Source organism: Symphalangus syndactylus, chromosome 16, assembly GCF_028878055.3.
Source record: "Symphalangus syndactylus isolate Jambi chromosome 16, NHGRI_mSymSyn1-v2.1_pri, whole genome shotgun sequence".
Lineage (NCBI taxonomy): Eukaryota > Metazoa > Chordata > Mammalia > Primates > Hylobatidae > Symphalangus > Symphalangus syndactylus.
Genome location: NC_072438.2, coordinates 33,055,513 through 33,075,940, shown reverse-complemented (window position 1 = coordinate 33,075,940; position 20,428 = coordinate 33,055,513). Strand labels below are relative to the sequence as shown.

At 41.3% G+C, this 20,428-nt stretch overlaps 1 protein-coding gene across 6 annotated transcripts in view; it reads right to left on the bottom strand.

Moving 5' to 3' along the window:
* The window catches only part of ZCCHC4 (zinc finger CCHC-type containing 4), a 56,744-nt gene extending 37,124 nt beyond the window's left edge, over positions 1–19,620 (bottom strand). For 3 of the 6 annotated variants that reach the window (XM_055245906.2, XM_063619766.1, XM_055245909.2), the window contains exons 1-3: positions 19,421–19,620; positions 17,884–18,002; positions 16,650–16,732 (exon numbers count right to left, since the gene is read on the bottom strand). In XM_055245906.2, coding sequence (XP_055101881.1) covers positions 16,650–16,732; positions 17,884–18,002; positions 19,421–19,547 — 329 coding nt within the window. In that variant the 5' untranslated portion in view covers positions 19,548–19,620. The remainder of the gene's footprint in view (positions 1–16,649; positions 16,733–17,883; positions 18,003–19,420) is intronic. The other 3 variants (XM_063619765.1, XM_055245907.2, XM_055245908.2) reach the window with 3 other exon arrangements.
* Between the last annotated feature and the right edge of the window lie 808 nt (positions 19,621–20,428).

Genomic DNA, 20,428 nt, shown 5'->3' with positions numbered 1-20,428 from the left:
CGGCCAGGCTGGTCTCAAACTCCTGACCTCAGGTGATCTGCCCGCCTCGGCCTCCCAAAGTGCTGGGATTACAGGCATGAGCCATCACGCCTAACCTAGTCATACAGTTTTGATGGAACTAAATTCAGGAACTGCAGTGTAAAAACTGTGAACTTAACATGTAATCAAAGTGAGTTTTAAACTTTTTATATCTAAGCACAGTTTCACTTCAAAGCACCCAAGGCAGTGACGAACAGATATTCTGAATGGCTGTAGCAAGAAATAAGCTATTGTGCCGGTAATTTAAATATTTCTATTTCTATGATAACTGTTCTTTTGACAGCTTTATCTAAAACTAGAAAGAAAAAGGAGATAGAGGGATATTAGAAGAAACTTCTTAGTAATTCAAAGTGAGAATGCCAGTAGAAGAAAGGGCCCTATGAAATAAAATGCAAGTGAAAGAACCAATAAACACTCTTCGGCAACAGAAACACTGAATTTACTACTATTACCTCTCATCACTAAGTACTAACAGTGTGGAACAGGCCAGGAACAGTGGCTCACGCCTGAAATCCCAGCGCTTTGGGAGCCCAAGACAGGAGGATCACTTGAGGCCAGGAGCTCAAGACCAGCCTGGGCAACATAGTTGAGACTCCATCTCTACAAAAAACTTTAAAAATTAGCCAGGTGTGGTGGTATGTGCCTATAGTCCCAGCTACTTAGGAGGCAGAGGCAGGAGGATCACTTGAACCCAGGAGTTCAAGGCTGCAGTGAGCTATGATTATGCTACCACACTCTAGCCTAGGCAACAGAGTGAGGCTCTGTCTCTAAAAGAAAAAAATGTTGACAGCTTCCACAGACAGCTATGATGGAGTAACAGAGACCAGATTTACCATGGGCCTTCAAAAGAAGTTTTAAAAAGACAAAATATATGAAACAGCAATTTGAAGATATCAGACAACTAGCAGCCCAAAACAGTGAACCCCGAGGGAAGGGAACAGAGGTGAGTGGTACAGCTGCCCAGCTTCCTGCCTGTGGACAGCCGGCAGCACAGGGATGGAGAACCGAAACACAGCGCAAGGAATTGATGAGACAGAGCTGAGCACTCCAGGACGCTAGGCGGCCAGAATTCACACGAAGAGTACTGGCGAATAACCAGGGAGGACAGGAGAGCAGAAAGCTGTACACTGAGAGAGAGAGAAAACGCTCCAAGACTAGCTGATGATTCCCCTCGAGTCTTCGGCTGAGTAATGAGCAGCACGTGCATGTGCAGAAACTCCCCAAGGTGAGGGAAAGAACCATTGGCCAGAAGCAGGTGGAATCATCACTGGAAAATACACACGGGTCTAGAATGGTTTGTCTCCCAAGAAACCAGAGTGGAAATGCCTCACAATACACAAGCACTCAGAAGAACACTGCCTCAGTAGGGAGGAAAAATTAGGCCTAGAACCACAAAAGGTTGCTCAGTCCTGTTGAAAAAGCTTAAAGACAAGTCTTCAAAAGTAGAGTCAGCAAACTTTCTGTAAAGGATAATAAATATTTTGAGCTTGGCAGGCCATAAAGTCTCTCAGTCACAACTATTCTGTAGTGATACCACAAAAGCAAACACAGCCAAGTGAATAGGCATGGCCAGAGTTGGCCACAGGTAGTAGTTCGCTAAATCCTGCTCAGGAACATCACACTACAAGTAACTGTCACAGAACAAAATCAAAAATACATAAAAGAATTAAAAATATCCAGTATATAACAAGGTAAATTCCATACTACTAGTATCTAATAAGATATTACCAGGTATGCAAAGAAACAGAAAAACATGACTCATGACTAGAAAAAAAAAATTAGCCAGTTGTGGTAGCTCACATCTGTAATCCCAGAATTTTGTGAGGCTGAGATCGGTGGATCACCTGAGGTCAGGAGTTTGAGACCAGCCTGGCCAACATGGTGAAACCCTGTCTCTACTAAAAATACAAAAATTAGCTGGGCATGGTGGAGCACACCAGTAATTCCAGCTACTTGGGAGGCCAAGGCAGGAGAATCACTTGAACACAGGGGGTGGAGGTTGCAGTGAGCTGAGATCACACCACTGCACTCCAACCTCAGTGACAGAGTGAGAATTTGTCTCAAAAAAATAAAAAATTAAAAAATAAAAATCAAAAAGTCTAAACAAACCCAGAAATGACATAGGATGATATTGGTAGAGACATTAAAGCCACTTATCGTAACTATATTCCATGTGTTCAAGAGGTACAGGAAAGCATGAGCCTGTTAAGCAAAGACATAGAAAATATAAAAACATCTGGCTGGGCGCAGTGGCTCACGCCTGTCATCCCGGCACTTATGGGAGGCTGAGGCGGGAGGATCATGAGGTCAAGAGATCGAGACCATCTGGCCAACGTGGCGAAACCCTGTCTCTACTGAAAATACAAAAATTAGCTGGGCATGGTGGCACATGCCTATAGTCCCAGCTACTCGGGACACTGAGGCAGGAGAATCACTTGAACCCTGGAGGCAAAGGTTGCAGTGAGCCGAGATCGCACCACTGCACTCCAGCCTGGTGACAGAGCAAGACTGTCTCAAAAAAAAAAAAAAAAGGAAAATATAAAAAGACCAAATCTACAAAGGTTTGTTGACATTATTTATTTAAAAAAAAAAAAAAAAAAACACCCTACATGGGAATAACAGTAGTTCAGGGGCTAAAGAGAACTTGAAGGCACGGTCTCAGGAAGATATAAAATGAAAAACTGCAGGGCCTAAATATGTGGAAATGAAGCCCTCAAAATAAAGGGGAGGGTGGATTTTGAAAATATAATAAATGATAATAGTCAAAATTATATCAAAAGATCCAAGAAGCTCAGAGAACCACAGTACAAGAAACATGAAGGAAAACTACAAGACACATCGTAATAAAATTATTTATTTATTTTCATTTTTTTCAGACAGAGTCTCATTCTGTCACCCAGGCTGGAGTACAGTGGTGTGATCACAGCTCACTGCAGCCTTGACCCCCCAGGCTCAAGCGGTCCTCCCACCTCAGCCTCCTCAGCAGCTGTAACTACAGGTGCTTGCCACCACACCTGGCTAATTTTTCTATTTTTTGTAGAGATAGGGTTTTGCCATGTTGTCCAGGCTGGGTCTAAACTCCTGGGCTCAAGTGACCCACTTGCTTTGGCCTCCAAAAGTCTTGGGATTATAGGCACGAGCCACTGCACCTGGCCAGAATTATTTAAAATCAATGATAGGCTGGATGCAGTGGCTCATACTTGTAATCCTAACACTTTGGGAGGCCAAGGTGAGAGGATCGCCTGAGCCCAGGAGTTCAAGACCAGCATGGGAAACATAGCAAGACCCTGTCTCTACAAAAAAATACAAAAATTACCCAGGTGTGGTGGCAAGCGCCTGTAGTTGCAGCTGCTCAGGAGGCTGAGGTGGGGGGACCGCTTGAGCCTGGGAGGTCAAGGCTGCAGTGAGCCGTGATTGCACCACTGCACTCCAGCCTGGGTGACAGAGCAAGATCCTTTCTCTAAACAAACAAACAAACAATGATAAAGAGAAACCAGAGGAAAAAAGATAGATTGTGGACCGGGCACGGTGGCTCAAGCCTGTAATCCCAACACTTTGGGAGGCTGAGGTGGGCGGATCACTTGAGGTCAGGAGTTCGAGACCAGCCTGGCCAACATGGCAAAACCCCATCTCTACGAAAAATACAAAAATTAGCTGGGCATGGTGGTGGGTGCCTGTGATCCCAGATCCTCAGGAGGCCAAGGCAGGAGAATTGCTTGAACTTGGGAGGCAGAGGTGGCAGTGAGCCGAGATCGTGCCACTGCACTCCAGCCTGGGAGACAGAGTGAGACTCCGTCTTGGGAAAAAAAAAAAAAAAAAAAAAAAAAGATTATGTACAGAGGAACAGAGATAAAGATAAAAATGACATCAGGCTTCTCATTGAAAACAGTACAAGCAAGATGACACTGGGTCAATACCACTTCTACAGAAATTCTTTCAAAAAACTGAAGAGAGTACACCTCCCAATTCATTTCATGAGGCCACCATTATCCCAATACCAAAACGAGGAAAAAAAATTACAAGAAAACTACAGACAAACATGCCTCATGAACACAAACTCAAAAATTATTAACAAAATTTTAGCAAATCAAAACCAGCAATATATGAAAAGCTATTACATCATGACCAAATATAGTTTATCCTAGCAAAGCAAGGTTGTTTAAAAGTTTGAATTCAATCAATGTAATTCATATTAACAGGTTTTTTTGAAAAAAAGATAATTTCGGCTGGGCGCGGTGGCTCACGCTTGTAATCCCAGCACTTTGGGAGGCCGAGGCGGGCGGATCACGAGGTCAGGAGATCGAGACCATGGTGAAACCCCGTCTCTACTAAAAATACAAAAAATTAGCCGGGCATGGTGGCGGGCACCTGTAGTCCCAGCTACTCGGAGAGGCTGAGGCAGGAGAATGGCGTGAACCCGGGAGGCGGAGCTTGCAGTGAGCCGAGATTGCGCCATTGCACTCCAGCCTGGGTGACAGAGCGAGACTCCGTCTCAAAAAAAAAAAAAAAAAAAAAAAAAGATAATTTCATTAGGTGCCCCCCAAAAAAGCACTTGACAAAATCAAACATCCACTGATGATAAAGATTCCCAGGCTGGGTATGGTGGCTCATGCCTATAATCCCAGCACTCTAGGAAGCCTGAGGCAGGAGGACTGCTTGAGCCCAGGAGTTTGAGACCTGCCTGGGCAACACAGTAAGATCCTCATCTCTTCAAAAAATAAAAAATTAGCTGGGTGTGGTAGTACACACCTATAGTCCCAGCTACTGGGGAGGCTGAGGTGGGAGGATGACTCAAATCCAGGAGGTAGAGGCTACAGTGAGCCATGATCGTCCCACTGCACTCCAATCTGGGTGACAGAGCAAGACAGAGAAAAAGAAAAGAAAGAAAAGGAAGACGAGAAGGAAGGGAGGGAGGGAGGGAGGAAGGAAGGAAGGAAGGAAGAAAGGAAGGAAGGAAGGAAAGAAGGAAGGAAGGAAGGGAGGGAGGGAGGGAAGGAGATTCTCAAAAAACCAGGAATAGAAGGGAACTTCTACAATCTGATACAGGACATCGAAGAAAAACCTATTGCTAACACCACACAGCTGAAAGACTGAAGGCATTTCCCCAAGACTGGGACAAAGCAAAGATGTCTGCTCTCAGCCTTCTACTCGACATTGACTAAGGGTTTCTAGCCAGTTTGATAAGACAAGATAAAAAAACAAAAGACATAAATTGGAAAGGAAACATTAAACTTTATTCACAGACAACACGATCATACATGTACATGTATGATTATACATGTACAAAATCCTAAGGAAATCTTCAAAAAGCCTGCTAGAACTAGTAAGTAAGCTTATCAAGATTTCGAAATAAAAGATCAATATATAAAATCAACTGTACTGTTAAGAGACTAGCAATAGACAATTAGAAACTGAAATTTTAAAACAATAGAAAGCCGCATTAAAATACATGAAATATGTCATAAATACATGAAATTTTAAAACAATAGAATTTAAAACCGCATTAAAATACATGAAATACATGATAAATACATGAAATTCGTGATAAATCTGACAAAAGATGTGTAACTGCAGTGCACTGAAAATTACAAAACATCACCAAGAAAAATTAAAGATGACTTAGTAACTGAAGAGATACACCACAGTCATGGACTAGAAAACTCAATACTATTAAGATGTCAATTCTCCCCAATGTATCTATAAAATCAACACACTCTCAATCAAAACCGCAGCAGGATTTTTTGTAGAAACTGAAAATCTCATTCAAAAAATTCCTATGAAAATAAAAAGGACCTATAATAGCGGAAACAACTTTGAAAACAATGGACAAAGAAGACTTACACTACTCAATTTCAAGAAGACATTATAAAGTCACAGTAATCAAGACAGTGTGGTATTTATGTAAAGATATACCTACGGGTCAAGGGAAAAAAATAGTCCAGGAAAAAAAACACATATAAAGTCTACTGATTTTTGAGAAAAGTGCTGCAGTAGGCTGAATGATGCCGCCTCACTCCCCACATCCTACCAAAGAGAATATGGAACCTGTGAATACACATATAGGACCAAAGAGAATTTACAGATATCATGAAGTGATGGATCTTAAGATGCGGAGGTTATCCTGGGTTATCTGGGTAGACTCAACATAATTACAAGGGTTCTTATAAGCCGGAGGCACTGGAGTGAGGGAGAAGATTATGTGGTGACAGAAGCAGAGACTGGAGTGATGTGCTATGAAAACGGAGCACGGGGCCACAGCCAAAAGATGTAGGTGGCTCCAGACGCTGGAAAAAGCAAGAAACAAATTCTCTTCTCAGAGTCCTCAGAAGGAATTAGCCCCACCAACAGCTTAACTTTAACCTGCTTTAGTTGATTTTGGACGTTGGGCCCCCAGAACTGGAAGAATAAATCTATGTTGTTGTAAACCACTAAGCTTGTGGTAAGTTGTTCCAGCAGAAACAGGAAAACTAACGCAGGTGCCAAATCAATTCAACAAGGAAAGGATAATATTATCAACAAATGGTGCTAGAAAAGTTTTTTTTTTCTCTCTCTCTCTCTAATCCCACAGCAGATAAGGTGCTGGAAAAGTCTGAAAGCCATATGCAAAGCAATGAACCTTGACTCTTACCTCACTTCACATAAAAAAAACTAACCCCGAATACATCATAGACCTAACTCTAAGAACTAAAACTAGAAAACTTTAAAGAAAACGTATTAGAAAGTAATAATGACTGTGTTTGGCAAAGATTTCTTAAATAAGACTCAAGCACAAAGTGTAAGAATCAATAATATGAACTTCGTCACGACTTAAAATTTTTTTCTTCAAAAGATACTCTTATGATAAGTGACAAAAATAAATAAATTGGACTTAATAAAAAATTTTAAACTTTTGCACAGCAAAGGATACCATTACGAAAGTGAAAAGACAGCACAGTGGCTCACGCCTATAATCCCAGTACTTTGCGAGGCTGAGGCAGGCAGAGCGCTTGAGGTCAGGAGTTCGAGATCAGCCTGGCCAACATGGTGAAATACCATCTCTATTAAAAAAAAAATTAGCCGGGTGTGGTGGCACATGCCTGTAATCTCAGCCACTCAGGAGGCTAAGGCACGAGAATCACTTGAACTCAGGAGGCGGAGGTTGCAGTGAGCCGAGATGGCACCACTGCCAAAAAAAAAAAGAGAGTGAAAAGACAACCCAAGAATGGCAGAAAATATTTCAAATTATATGCCAGGTAAAGGAACTGTATCCACAATGTATAAGGAATAACTCAACAACAAAAGACAATTAGCCCAATTCAAAAATAGCAAAGGAACTGAATAGACATTTCTGCAAAGATAATACAAAAACAGTCAATAAGCACATAAAAAGATGCTCCATGTCATAAACACAAATTAAAATCACAATGCAATATCACTTCACAATGGCTATAATTAAAAGGACAGATAATAACAAGTGTTGTAGGAGACAGGAAAAAATCTGATTCCTCATACGTTGCTGATAGGAATGTAAAATGGTGCAGCCACTTTGGAAAAGTTTGGCAGTTTTGGAAAAATTAAACGTATATCCTATGATCCAGCCACTCTATTCCTAGTATTTACCCAAGAGAAATAAAACCATGAGTTCATACAAAGACATATACATAAATGTTCACAGCAGCTTTTTTCTAAGAGTCAGTAACTCAGGAAACTTATATGACTACAAACAGGTAAATGGAAATATCCATACAGTGGAACATTATTCGTGAATAAAGGAATGAACTGTTGACAAAGACATCAACATGGATGAATATCAAAAATATTAATGCTAAATAAATGAATGCACCTGCCCTTAAAAAACAGTACATACTGGTCCATACTGGCCAGGCACAGTGGCTCACGCCTGTAATCCCAGCACTTTGGGAGGCCGAGGCGGGCAGATCATGAGGTCAGGAGACAGAGACCACCCTGGCCAACATGGTGAAACCCCGTCTCCACTAAAACACACACACACAAAAAATTAGCCAGGCTTGGTGTGCATCTGTAGTCCCAGCTACTTGGGAGGCTGAGGCAGGAGAATCGCTTGAACCTGGGAGATGGAGAGTGCAGTGAACTGAGATTGCACCATTGCACTCCAGCCTGGCAACAGAGCGAGACTGTCTCAAAAAAAAAAAAAAAAGTACATACTGTATGATTACCTTTATATAAACTTCTAGAAAATGCAGACTAACCTATAGTGACAGAAAGCAGATCAGTGGATTTCTGGGGACCCTAGGGGAGCAGGGATATAAAATAGTGGGGCAGCCAGAAACTTCTGGAGGTAATAGTATGTTCATTATCTTGACTGTGGTGATGATTTCACGGGCAGATGTATACGTCAAAATTCATCAAATGGTACATTTTAAATATGTGCAATTTATTATATGTAAAGTATCATACCTCAGTAAAGGTAAAAATGTCAGGGGAAAGTGAATTTTCTGCTAACGATCCCCATATCACTAGGGTGACCACACATCCCTGGTTGCCCAGAACAGTCCCAGTTGACATCTTCCATCCTGGAGTTCTATCTGGTTATTGCCTCCTTCCCCTCCAGTCTCAAGAAGTATCTGGGTCTGGATTTAAATTCTATAGTCACCCTACATACAACCCCCACCATATTGTGAAAATTAAACCAAATTCCAAAAGTGCTATATCATAAAGAGTAATAATCTCAAAGAACTACAAAACACCAAATTTTAAAAATACATGTTTTCATAGTGATATTAAAAAAAAAAAAACAACAGAACAATGATCCTGATTAATCAACTTTGGAAGTTGCTGCAGTACCAAATCATTTCTCTAAAAACTAGTTAAAAAGGACAGGAGGGGAAGGATGAAACATTTATCTTTTCTTTCCCACATGAACTGTAACAAAGTAAGCTAATAGTTGATGAAACAAAGTTCTTTTTTACAGAAGAATTACAGCTAATGAATGCATAAACAATGACAAGATTCCAAAACCTTTTACAACCTCTGAGCAATGACCATCAGTTACTGCTAAAATCATTAGACAAACGGCTGATGGGGAGCTTTGTAATGGATGGTTTACCTGAACATGTGATTAATCTTAATATCACAAAAAGTGAACAACCAAACATCATCTGCCTTTTGATGTGATGCAAAGAATTAGCCTTAAGAGGCGACTATAGTTGCTACTGGGGAAGGAGAAATGCAGAGGTGGAAACAGGAGTGTTGATTATTCTTTGCAAATGCACTCTCATAGAACGATTTGATTCTACCACCACATATAGATTTTTTAAACTGAGATACAATTCATGTACCATATAATTCACCCTTTCAAAGTGGACAATTCAGGCCAGATGCAGTGGTTCATGCCTGTAATCCCAGCACTTTGGGAGGCCAACGTGGGTGGATCGCTCGAGGCCAGGAGTTCAAGACCAGCCTGACCAACATGGCAAAACCCCATCTCTACTAAAAATACAAAAATTAGCTGGGCATGGTGGCGTGCACCTGTAATTCCAGCTACTTGGGAGGTTGAGACATGAGAATCTCTTGAACCCAGGAGGCAAAGGTTATGGTGAGCCAAGATCACGATGCCACTGCACTCCAGCCTGGGTGACACAGTGGGGCTCTGTCTCAAAAAAATAAAAAAAATAAAGTGTACAATTCAGTGGTTTTTAAACAGAAGTCTTTTATTAATTAAAAAAAGGTTAAATCAAAAATGATATGTGGCTATTGTATGATTCTGTTTATATGAAACATCTAGAATAGGCAAATCCATAGAGACAGAAAGTAGAATAGTGGTTGCTAGAAGCTGGAGTGGGGAGTGGGGAAATAGGAGTAACTGCTGACAGGCACGAGGTTTCCTTTTGAGGTGATGAAAATGTTCTGGAAATATATTGTGACAGTTGTACATCTTTGTACAGTGAGCCATGATCATGCCACTGCATTCCAGCCTGGGTGAGAGAGCAAGACCCTATCTCAAAAACAAACAAACAAACAAATAAATAAAAAGAGAGCCTGTAAGCCTGCATCACAGAGCAAAATCCAACCACTCTATTTCATCATTTCTAAGGTGTATATTTTTTTCACATTTTAGCATCTGCAAAATGGAGATATGATTTGTAATTACCGTCAGCCAAACAGAGGCCAAGATATAGTTCAGACCTCGTGAAAACTTAGTCCTTGCTCTTGAAGCTGTCATGTCTTCAGGATAGTGTTGTGCATGGCTGGAACTACAGGTGGAGAGTTAATTGCCATCACCCTATGATTCGTTACTGAAACACATCATGTACTTTCAGTCAGCCACCAGCACAGAGCAATAGGAGATACATTTGCTATCAGAGAAGTAAATATCCCTTGGCCAGGTACTGTGGCTCACACCTGTAATCCCAGCTACCCGGGAGGCTGAGGCAGGAGGATCACTTGAGTCCAGGAGTTCCAGATCAGCTTGGGCAATATATTGAGACCCCCTATCTCTAAAAATATTTTAAAACATTAGCCAGAGCCGGGCGCTGTGGCTCACACCAATAATCCCAGCACTTTGGGAGGCTGAGGTGGGTAGATCACTTGATGTCAGGAGTTCAAGACCAGCCTGGCCAACATGGTGAAACCCTGTCTCTACTAAAAATACAAAAATTAGCTGGGCATGGCAGCAGGCACCTGTAATCCCAGCTACTTGGGAGACTGAGGCAGGAGAGTCGCTTCAACCCCAGAAGCGGAGGTTGCGGTGAGCCAAGATCACGCCACTGCACTCCAGCCTGGGCGACAGAGGAAGACTCCATCTCAAACAAACAAAATTAGCCAGGAAGACCCCTTAATCCCCAAAGTTGGACGCTACAATGAGCTATGAATGCACCACTGCACTCCTGCCTGGGCAACACTTGAAACTCTGTCTCCAAAAAAAGAAAGAAAAGAAAGAAGAGAAAGAAAAGGAAAGGAAGAAGGAGCGGCAGCAACAGTGAAAGAGAGCGAGCGAGAGAGAGAGAGAAAGAAAGAGACAGAGAGAGAAAGAAAAAATGTACCTGGTTGAAAGAATAACAACAGTAATTAAGGCCTTTAGAGGACCTAAGAAAGGAAAATCCCACAAGTAGAGGAAGTTGTATCAGGTTTTGTTACTCAAATATGGTCAAAAGGACTACCTATCACCCACTGAGTAACACCAGCTGAAGGCAGAAGTTGCAAAATCACTAGGAAGGGAGGAAAGAAAGTTCAAAGCAGTGAGGGGCTGATGTGCCAATGATTCACTCACCTTAAGGAGCGGAGTTTAATCATTTTTAAAAGAAGGAAAAGAAGAACACCGCAAAATGAACCTCCACTTACATGATACATCTTTGTGCCTTGTCAATTACCTCTTTCCTTTAAGTATTTCCAAACTGCCCTTCAGAAAGCTTCACTGCTAGTTTATTAACCTTTTCTTGATAAAAGATAAACAGATCTTGTGCATATTTCTCTCTATTCAAAATAACAACATAATCAGCAATTATCATGCCTTAAATTTAACATTCAGACACACAGCCTTCTAAAAGTTTGGTAGAGAGGACATGAGAATATGAAGCGCTCAAGATTACTTGGCTCTCCCCCCTTACTCGTATTTACAACACATTCCCCAGGGGGAGAGAAATTCATTCTGCTGCATGGCTCAGCATGATTCACAAATTGCAGGCTAGCATTTTGAAATGTCATTTTTATTGATCTCCATTTGATGTTCCATTTGCCTTTCCTGGAGTATACAAATTATGTTTATGGCATTTCTCTAATAGCAGACTTTGAAAATCTCAGTTTAAATGAGATCTGAAAAAAAATAACCAAATGAAATATCAACGAAACAAAACTATTCGGATGCACATAAATTAATGCTGATTTTAGCATTTAAATATCTTCTCTAAGACGGCATAGGTCACAATAGCGGTGCAAACATACTATATAATAAACATAACAACACATTTCAGAGCATAACAGGCAGCTAAAAACTATTTAAAAAAAGCAAATCTCAGGCACAAAATGTAAATATGTCAACTGAACACATATGAAACATAAAGCATGGTTCAAAGAGTGAGATTAGAAAAATGAAAATCAAATCCTACTCTGTAAACCTAGAAATCTGTGCAGCGCTACCAACCCCATAATAAAAATCAGCTAACAGGTCAATTTATCTTGCTAGCTACCACAAGTCCTTACAAATGATTTTAAAAATAAATTAGTCAATGAAAAGCTATTGTAACTGCACAAGAACATGAAAAATTTGCTTTATAGAATATGTATAATTTTAAGAGTCAGTATAAAGTTTAAATGCAGTTTAATATTTTCAAATATAATAGTTGTTTAATAAGCTAACTTATAAATGAGTTATACAAAATTAAATTATCCACATTAGAAAATAATTACACTCTCAAGCAATAGTACATCATCCTTAGGTCTACTTACACATAAGAATGAACTGCTAGACTCAAGCTGAAGACAAAGAGAATAGGTTATTATGCCATTGATTTTAAAAAGCCACAATTATAATAGGACTCTTTATCTTAAGACACTGAATATTTTCAGAAGAATGACTGATTTCAAACCGTTTGCTCCAGAGAAAGCATATAATAAAGCATAGGAACATTGATTACAAAGTGATACAGTGAAATCAATGATATTAAATTTCTACCCATCTTCCAAAACCTGTTCAGATGCCCTCTCCTTACCCTGTATTGACCAGTTACGCCCTAAGGCTTCTGACTTCCAAAGCACTTAGCCTTTTCTTTTTTTTTTTTTTTTTTTTTTTGAGACTGAGTCTCGCTCTGTCGCCCAGTCTGGAATGCAGTGGCGAGATCTCAGCTCACTGCAAGCTCTGCCTCCCAGGTTCAGGCCACTCTCCTGCCTCAGCCTCCTGAGTAGCTGGGACTACAGCCGCCCGCCACCATGCCCGGCTAATTTTTTTTTGTATTTTTAGTAGAGACGGGGTTTCACCGTGTTAGCCAGGATGGTCTCAATCTCCTGACCTCGTGATCCGCCCACCTTGGCCTTCCGAGGTACCGGGATTACAGGCGTGAGCCACCGCGCCCAGCCAGCACTTAGCCTTTTCTATGAATACTGTGGATACTTAACACACCTTACTTTATACTAAATTATCTTTATTTATATATATCAACTCCATTACTAGCATTTTAAATGCTTTTTGAGCCTTCAGTAAATATCTGCTGAATGAATGAATGAGTGAATGAATGACTAGGTGGACAGATGGTTGGATGGAGACTTCTGGCAACACAATCCAAGGTAATGGGTCACAGATGGTTTAAGATATTGAAAAGCATTTTATTGAGACACGCTGGCAAGAATTAGCTCTAGATAAAAGATGAAATTATGGCCCCCCCAAAAAGTAACCTTTTGGAAATTCTTTAATAATTCATATTTTACCAAGCTTTTATGTTCTAATTAATATAAAAGATGAATTTCAAAATTTTTTTTTATCAAAAAAAATACTCTGGCACTACAAAGATAAGAACAGTGGTTTAGGCCTGGCATGGTGGCTCACGCCTGTAATCCCAGCACTTTGGGAGGTCAAGATGGGCAGACCACCTGAGGTCAGGAGTTTGACACCAGCCTGGCCAGCATGGTGAAACCCCGTCTCTACTAAAAACACAAAAATTAGCTGGGCATGGTGGCAGGTGCCTGTAATCCCAGCTACTCAGAGGCTTGAGATAGGAGAATCACTTGAACCCAGGAGGTGGAGGTGGCAGTGAGCTGAGATCGTGCCACTGCACTCTAGCCTGGGCGACAAGAGTGAAACTCTAAGGCTGGGCACGGTGGCTCACGCTTGTAATCCCAGCACTTTGGGAGGCCGAGGCGGGTGGATCACGAGGTCAGGAGATCGAGACCACGGTGAAACCCCATCTCTACTAAAAAAATACAAAAAAATTAGCCGGGCGTGGTGGCGGGCGCCTGTAGTCCCAGCTACTCGGAGAGGCTGAGGCAGGAGAATGGCGTGAACCCGGGAGGCGGAGCTTGCAGTGAGCCGAGATCGCGCCACTGCACTCCAGCCTGGGTGCCTGGGTGACACAGTGAGACTCTGTCTCAAAAAAAAAAAAAGAGTGAAACTCTATCTCAAAAAAAAAAAAAAAAAGAGAGCGAAAAAAAAAAACCAGTGGTTTAGCTCCAAACTAAAATTTTACTATGCATAGAAATAAGATCACCTAGATTTTCTTACAGAGTTTAATTAAATCATCAATATCCTTCTAACAGAAACATGCTTATCAGATAAAAGTGTTAAGGACAGAGTACAAAATTATGTATACATTATGGCTACAAACAAACCTGGCATTGGAAAAGAAGCCAAAAGGAAACAATACAAAATGACCAAGGTGATGAGTTCAAAGGAAGAAACCATGCGCCATGTGGTTCTACTTTCTCCATCTTCAATACTCTATTTTCTCTCAATAATCACTACGATAAATCTCTACATAAGTCCTTAACTTTCCTCTCCTTATATATCCTCAAATTAAATTGCTATGCATTATATATTACTATCTGCGTTTACATTTAAAAATCTTTTAGAATCAGGCATAAGATGAGTCACAGCTTAGTACTTCTCATAGTGTGAACATGATAAAGTATAACTCCTATAAGCCTCAATTTTCTCATCTAAGTAAACCACCTCTGCAGGACTAAATAATATCTCATGTAAAACACCTAGCACAGTGCCTACCTCACAGTAGTGCTCCATTTTCTTTTCTTTCTTTCTTTCTTTTTTTTTTTTTTTTTAAGGGCTTTAAAATCTACCACTAAACAGCTCAGGAAAAATATTATAAATACACCCCAGTACTCCTCTGTGCTTAGTCTAAATAAGGCCCCACAATCTTTCTGAACACAGCAGCCCAGGTAAAATGAAGGAGCTGCCATAAAAATGAAAACCTATTTGTCATCAGTAACCTAGACAAGAGGCTTTTTAAGGAGCTTCTCCCAGCACATACTGTATAATGTCAGTGACACAGGTGAGAGATAAATTCTTTTCACAAGTTTGTCAAAAAATTAAATCTATGACTCAACTCTAATCCACCCAATAAAACATTTCAACAATGCAGATTTTTAAAAATAGATGTTTAGAGATTTTTCAAGTTTGGTTTAGTATTTCAAAAAAGAAACATCACAGCAAATCTTCGTAACAATGGATTTGATAATGGGTTCTGATCTATATACCAAAAGCACAAGCAACAACAAAAAAAATTGATAAATTGAACTTCATCAAAATTAAAAACTCTTGTGCTTCAAAGGACATCAAGAAAGTCAAAAGAAAACCTAAAGAATGGGAGAAAATATTTGCAAATCATATATTTGGCAAAGTTGTAATATCCAGAACATATAAAGAACTCCTGTGACTCAACAACAAAAAGATAACCCAATTAAAAATGGATAAAGGACTCGAACAGACATTTTTCCAAAGATCATACATAAATAGCCAATAAGCACATGAAATGATGATTCACATCATTAGTAATTTGGTAAAAAACAAAAATCAAAGCTGCAATGACATACCACTTCACAATTACTAGGATAGTTGTAATCAGAAAAACAAGAAATAATAAGTGTTGGCAAGGATGCGGAGAAACTGGAATGCATATACACTCCTAGTGGGAATGTAAAATGGTGCAGCCACTATGGAAAACTTTGGCGGTTCCTCAAAAAACTAAACACAGAATTACCGACAATTCCACTTCTAGGTATATACCCAAAAGAATTGAAGACAGGGTCTCAAACTAGTATTTGTATATCAATGTTCATTGTAGCATCATTCACAACAGCAAAAAAGTAGACACAGCCCAAGTGTCCATCAACAGATGAACAGATTTCTAAAAAGTGCTATAGACAGACAATGGATATTATTCAGTTGTAAAAAGGAATACAGTTCTGATACATGCTACAACATGCATGAACCTTGAAGACATTATGTTAAGTAAAATAAGCCAGACCCAAAAGGACAAATATTGTATAATCTCACTTATATGAGGTACATAAAATTGTCAAATTCATAGCAACAAAAATAGCTGGGCACAGTGGCTCATGCCTGTAACCCTCACAGTTTGGGAGGCTGAGGTGGGCGGATCCCTTGAGCCCAGGAGTTCTAGACCAGAAGTTCTGGGCAACATAGCAAGACCTTGTCTCTACAAAAAATAATAATAAACTAGCTGGGTGTGGTGGCGTGTGCCTGAAGTCCCAGCTACTCAGGAGGCTGAGGTGGAGGACTGGTTGAGCCCAGGAGGTTGAGGCTATAGTGAGTCGTGACAGCACCACTGCACTTAAGCCTGGGCAACACAGAGTGAGACCCTGTCTCAAAAAAAAAAAAAAAAAAAAACCACAAAAATAAATCAGAAGTTACCAGGGTTTGGGAGGAGGTGGAATGAGGAGTTACAGTGCAATGGTGGCAGTGATGAAAACGTTTTGCAAATAGGGACAATGGTTACACAATACCATGAATGTACTTAACGTCACTGAATAGCACACTTGAAAATAGTTAAAATGGCAAATTTTATATTATATATATATATAAAACTACAATAAAAATAAATGAAAGTAAACTTAAAGGCACAGAAAAAGGCAATAACAAAGAAACATGACAGCTAAACTAATAAAGAAAAATGACACCACGTCAGTACCTTTCCACACACTGCCTTCGGGACAGGGGAGGCTGACATCTTCGGTTATGAGCTTCTCGGGCAGCAAGTCTAGCTCCTGACAACTGAAAGAGAGTACAAAACCCATTGAATAAACTGTGAGATCTCAATCATCCTAGAAGAACTGGCATCACATTCTGACATCAAGAAGCCAGAAATTCAACCAATTCAACAGGCATTCATTTCAGGGGAAAACAAAACAGTGAAAACTGGGAAAATTCTAGAGCAGCTTGAAGCAATATCCAGCATATTAAAGCCCTGAGAGATTAGCATATGTTCACTGTCGCGTCACCCACAATAGCAAAAAGGTGGACACAAGCTAAGTATTCACCTTAATGGGTCTCCAGAAGAGTGGTATATAATACTGTTTTACCATAAACCTAACAAAACTGAAAATTCTCTGGTGAAATCTTTCAGAAACTTCAACTGCAGCCGAGTTCAAGAGGATACCAAGCTCATAACTATATCTCTAAGTGCCTCCATTGGTCATCTAATAGCTGTTTAAGGGATGTTCAATGCAAATGCTCAAAAAGTTTTTTAACACTTTCTGAAATGATCATGATTTCTCTTTAGTGAGAAATCTGTATTTGCCAACAGTGCCATTGACTGAATGTTTGTGCCCCCTAAAATTTGTATGTTGAAGCCTTAACCCCAATGTGATGGTATTTAAATGAGGGGCCTTTGGGAGGTAATTAGGTCAAGAGGGTAAAGCCCTCATGAATGAGATTAGTGTCCTTCTAAGACAGACAGTGCTTGCTTCCTCTCTCTGGGAAATGAGGATATAATGAAAGGACGGCCCTCTGCAAATCAGGAAGAGGACAAGACCTACACCAGACACTAGATCTGCCAGCATCTTGATCCTGGACTTCCCAGTCTCCAGAACTGTGAGAAACAGATGTCTGTCGTTTAAGCCACACAGCCTATGGTACTTCTGTTACAGAAGCCCAAGCTAAGACACAGAAGATCAGCCCCATCCAATATTATCAGCTCAGAGAGTCTTATGGGGAATTAAGACTTTGAGACAGTAGTTTAAGGTATCAGTAATCAGAGTAAACATGAACTCCAGTTTTCTGAACCAACAAACATAGTATCTCCATCTCTCTTAAGAGATTTATCTTATATGTTCAGACCGCGTATTTTTATTGGTTTACACATTCTCAACAAAATTGTCACATATACCAAAAATAAAAAATAAATATCCAAAAAGTTGATATACCTTTTCATCTTCCCACTGAAAAAAATTACAATCTTTTCTATCTCTACAGGCTGAACAGGCATAAAACCTCCGAGTTTCTTCTTTCCCTTGGGTCACCTTTACAAACAGAAGAGTAGGTCCTAGTTCCAGAATAGAAAAAAAAAAGTGTCAAATAACGGTCATCTACGTCAAGTTCTTAGTTTTCACCGCCCTTAAACAAAATTTGGGCCGGGCGCGGTGGCTCACGCTTGTAATCCCAGCACTTTGGGAGGCCGAGGCGGGCGGATCACGAGGTCAGGAGATCGAGACCACGGTGAAACCCCGTCTCTACTAAAAATACAAAAAATTAGCCGGGCGTGGTGGCGGGCGCCTGTAGTCCCAGCTACTCGGAGAGGCTGAGGCAGGAGAATGGCGTGAACCCGGGAGGCGGAGCTTGCAGTGAGCCGAGATTGCGCCACTGCACTCCAGCCTGGGCGACAGAGCGAGACTCCGTCTCAAAAAAAAACAAAACAAAAAACAAAACAAAAACAAAATTTGATTGAGCTTTATGCACAATTTATCATAATTAAATCCATCTCTTTGGTTGGTTTTTGTTTTGTTGGGGTTTTTTGTTTTGTTTTGTTTTCTTGAGACAGGGTCTCCCTCTGTGGCCCAGGCTGGAGTGCAGTGGCACAACCATGGCTCACTGAGATCTCTGCTTCCTAGCCTCAAGCGATTCTCCCGCCTCAGCCTCCCGAGTAGCTGGGACTACAGGTGCGTGTCCCCAGCGGTTTTTGTTTTTTTTGTAGACGGAGTATCACCATTTTTGCCCAGGCTAGTCTCAAACTCCTGGGCTCAAGCGATCAGCCCGCCTCGGCCTCCCAAAGTGCTGTAACTACAGGTGCACGCCACCACGCCGGCTTCTCTGTGTTTAATGAATGTTTCTTTTCTCTCTGTTACAACATTCCGGCAGTGACTACTTATAAATAAATTTTGAAAACTGGTCTCTCCAGAAAGAAAATGCTATTGTCGGTATAGTTGCTGTCTACGTTGTGAATATTACAAACCTGAGACTAAAACAAGGAAGGGACTCAGAGAACTGAGGACTTTGACATCTCTTGCGCGGTTACCCTTGCAGTGAAAACCTGAGCTTTGAGCTGGACACACCCACTTTCTGTAAGTTAGAGAAAAACTGAGCCTAGTTCGCAGGCAAGAATTACACTGTCTTTCTCCCTAATTTTTTATTTTTGAAGGGACAGCAAATCAACAAATGAAATCCCCAAGTACTTGTCAACGAGAACTATTCAATACCATGCATCCTTCTCTTTGCCTACCTTTCTGCCCCTCCCCCCCAAAACAGAGATGAAACAGTCCTGGAGCCAAAACCACAAGGGTGGAGACTTGCTCTGAATGTTTCTCAAGTAAGTTGAAAAACACGTTCCGAGGAAGGAGTATTTTCTAGGCAGCACACTGGTGAGGGAAAGAGGCCGATAAAAATACAGGAGCCCCAAAAGCCACTTCCAAGCCAACTCACACCCTCAGCACCCGGCAGTTAGGCTGAGCCCAGACTCTGACCCACCGTGAGGGCACAGCGGGGCAGGGACGGCAGGATCCAAAGGAAGCACCACCTCCATTTCCGAGCTTCCCCGGCATCCTGCGCTGCCCTCTGCCTCCACGGCTTCAAACCCATCCCTGGGGGCCGCCATCTTCCCGTCGCCGTCCCGAAAGCCTCAGTACGAAACAAGAATGCTGAGAAAGAGCGCCCCCGCGACCCAAAGCGACCCACAGCGCCCCCAGGCGCTTAGGAGGAGCTGCGGCGGGGGCTGCCGCGGCAGAGGCCACGCCCCGAAACGCAGTCCCCGCCCACCAGGGGGCTGCACCTAAGCGGCCCCTAGCGGTGGGGCTCGCAGGTCACTTGTGGAACCTGTGCCATGAGCTCAGCGCCTGAAAGCACCCTCCTTTCTTAAGAATATAGCCAGGAGGTGAGATGATTCGAACAAAGACTTGGTTGTATTGTAGGTCCAAAAGGCAGCATTACCACCTCTGCCAAATAGCTGAAATGGCTGCAGCAGCTGCGATTAAAGGACCATTCTTTGTTTTTCAAAATCACAGTCACTGCATCATCCTCTGTAACTTTTGGATAACACTGAAAGTTGCACATCATAGTTGCATACTCATTGACATTTATACATTAGAAAGAAAGAAAACCGTCCTGATTTGCAGATGACATGATTGTCCACATTTTAAAAATCCGAAAGAATCTATCAGGAAAACACCTCCGGTTTAAACTGAGTTCAGCAAGGTTGCAGGATATGAGATAAACATACAAACATCAACTGGATTTCTAAATACTAGCAATGATCACAAGAACACTCAAAAATAGAATACCACTTACAATCACTCAAATAAATGAAATAGGCGTAAATCTAACGAAATATGTGCAGGGCTTTATGTATGCTAAAAACTCCAAAATGCTTGATTAAAAAAAACCAAGGCTGGGTGCAGTGGCTCACACCTGTAATCCCAGCACTTTGGGGGGCCAAGGTGGGAGGATTGCTTGAATCCAGGAGTTCAAAACCAGCCCAGG